This window comes from Pundamilia nyererei, unplaced genomic scaffold, assembly GCF_000239375.1.
Source record: "Pundamilia nyererei isolate P.nyererei 1_Seehausen unplaced genomic scaffold, PunNye1.0 scaffold00393, whole genome shotgun sequence".
Taxonomy (NCBI): Eukaryota; Metazoa; Chordata; class Actinopteri; order Cichliformes; family Cichlidae; genus Pundamilia; species Pundamilia nyererei.
Window position 1 is genome coordinate 169,109 of NW_005187794.1, and position 2,158 is coordinate 171,266.

Below are 2,158 nucleotides of genomic sequence, written 5' to 3' on the forward strand. Positions count from 1 at the left end.
AAAAACATTAAATAAAAAGGTGTGTCCAAACTTTTACTGGCAGTGTGATTAGCAGTGAAACCACAGTGTAAACACTGGGTGGGGCTCTCCTGTGTGCTTTGGCTGCTCGCCCTGTGACGCTCTCCTTTGACTTCCTCTTATTTATTTATGTATTTGTGCCAAAATATAAGCATTCTAGTGGAAAATGTATCATTATTTTTGTTAAAACCTTTGTTTTAAATGCTCACGATGAGATTTAAACTGTAAACTTCCTCCTTTTTGGATGGGCGGAAGTTGGATGAGACATCTGATTTTATTTTGAAAGTCCCAGTGACGAGGGGTTCCGGTTTGTCCGCGTTAACTTCACGATATGTGACCGGAGTATTTGTTTTGTACCGTGTCTACGGATCGAGCACTGGTGAGGATCTGTCATCGAGGCAGGTGGAGTCTCGCATCCACTCCCCGGTGAAGGAACACGGAAGACGGGACACGCCTGCCCTCCGTGTAATTTAACTTCGGCGTGTGTGACAGGGTCGAGCATGACTTCGGTTTGGAAACGGCTCCAGCGGGTAGGAAAGAAGGCGTCGAAATTCCAGTTTGCGGCTTCGTTTCAAGAGCTGATCATAGAATGTACAAATAAATGGTGAGTGACATAATTCTTATATCTGTCAGTATTTGATAACTGTGGATTTGCTGCGCACCCCGGCACTGCTCCGTGGTGTGCTGTCTGAGCGTTAAAGAGGCTGACAGAGAAAGTGATGCCAAACTCCGGTCAGGCGTGTGAACTTCTCATTTCGGCGAGTAAAGCCTGTGAAACTAAGTGTATCATCCACACTCAGTTTACACGAGCCGGTGTATTTATCACTGCGCATTAACGTCTTATTGACAGACTTAATACACTTACTCCGTGTAATTACAGGTCGTCGGCACAATACCTCAAGTTTTAATGTTCAGAAAAAATAAACGCTAAAAGCTTTGTTTTGCTGCAGAGAGAGCCCGCCCCATTACTTCCGTGTTTGTTTTCTTGATAAGAGAACTGTAATTGTTACCATGCGGCATCCTAATAACCATGGCAACGGGTCAAGCCAAAAAACTGTCGTGGCTGTGGGAGTGAGTGGTGGTGCAGTTTAGTGTCACTGCTGGTGTCACGTGTGCTGGTGGAAGGATGAAGCATCTACGCCGTCATCAGTGGCTGAAAGTAGACTTCTGGACACTGAGGTCATGGATAAAAACTTCCCCTCTTATAAGAAATCTGTGGCAGGCCCAGGTCTGCAATAACTGTTGGGAGGAGTTAAAAACACGAGGAAACCTTTTTATGAAGGCAAACAGTTGTTGCAGTAAAGTAGCGCTTTAACCAGATTCAAACACTTGTGTTTTTGTGGAAGCTCATAATGTGATTCTGGGTGAGTGCTGAGCCACCACCAGCTGACCTTACACTAACTGGTCACATTTTGTGAGGCTGGGCTGTATAAGAAATCAGCCACCACTTTAATCACACTCTGGATCTCTTATACCATGGAGTAGACTCCATGGTATAACTCTCAAACATGCACCTTGAGATGAAGTAGCATCTCACTAATTTAGAATACCTTCATTTTCCCAGGAAAGATGGTTTGTTGCTCTATTTAAAAGCCCTCAGTAAGGCTGTGACATCTCACTCCTCATCATTAATTGAAGAAAGTATTGAATTCACTAATTTCTTTACTAATAACATTTGAACAATTAGAGAAAAAATAACTGATCACAGATATATAATATGTTCAGCTACTTTCAATACTATTTATATTTATTTAGTCTTTGTCTGACTGATCCTACTGCATTAACCTCAGTAATCATCATGTGTCTATTAAAACCAATGACTTCACGACTGCTATAATATGTCCTACCATAAATTAGTGCTTCAATTTTAAAATATGATTAATCTGTCTCAATCCATCACCTACGAACCACAGGCCTATGATGGCAGCGTTACTCAAACAGCCTCAGCCTCAGCTGTCTTAGCTAATTGCAGGTCGATCTCCAATCATCCTTTAGCTCAAAACATCTCCAAAGAGTCAGTGTAAAAAAGCTCGTTTTATTTGTAGAGGGAAAAACCAACCCCAATCTCTGGTTCTGTGAGTCTTACCCAGTAAGCAGTGCTTAGATGGAGCTACTGGGTGTGGGGATTAGCCCAGTACTA

General features: G+C 42.6%; 1 protein-coding gene across 5 annotated transcripts in view; it reads left to right on the forward strand.

Moving 5' to 3' along the window:
* Positions 1 to 290: 290 nt before the first annotated feature.
* Positions 291 to 2,158, forward strand: part of ehbp1l1a (EH domain binding protein 1-like 1a) — a 42,124-nt gene continuing 40,256 nt past the window's right edge. For 3 of the 5 annotated variants that reach the window (XM_005752981.2, XM_005752983.2, XM_005752982.2), the window contains exon 1: positions 291 to 622. In XM_005752981.2, the coding sequence (XP_005753038.1) occupies positions 519 to 622 (104 nt within the window). In that variant the 5' untranslated portion in view covers positions 291 to 518. The remainder of the gene's footprint in view (positions 623 to 2,158) is intronic. The other 2 variants (XM_005752984.2, XM_005752986.2) reach the window with 2 other exon arrangements.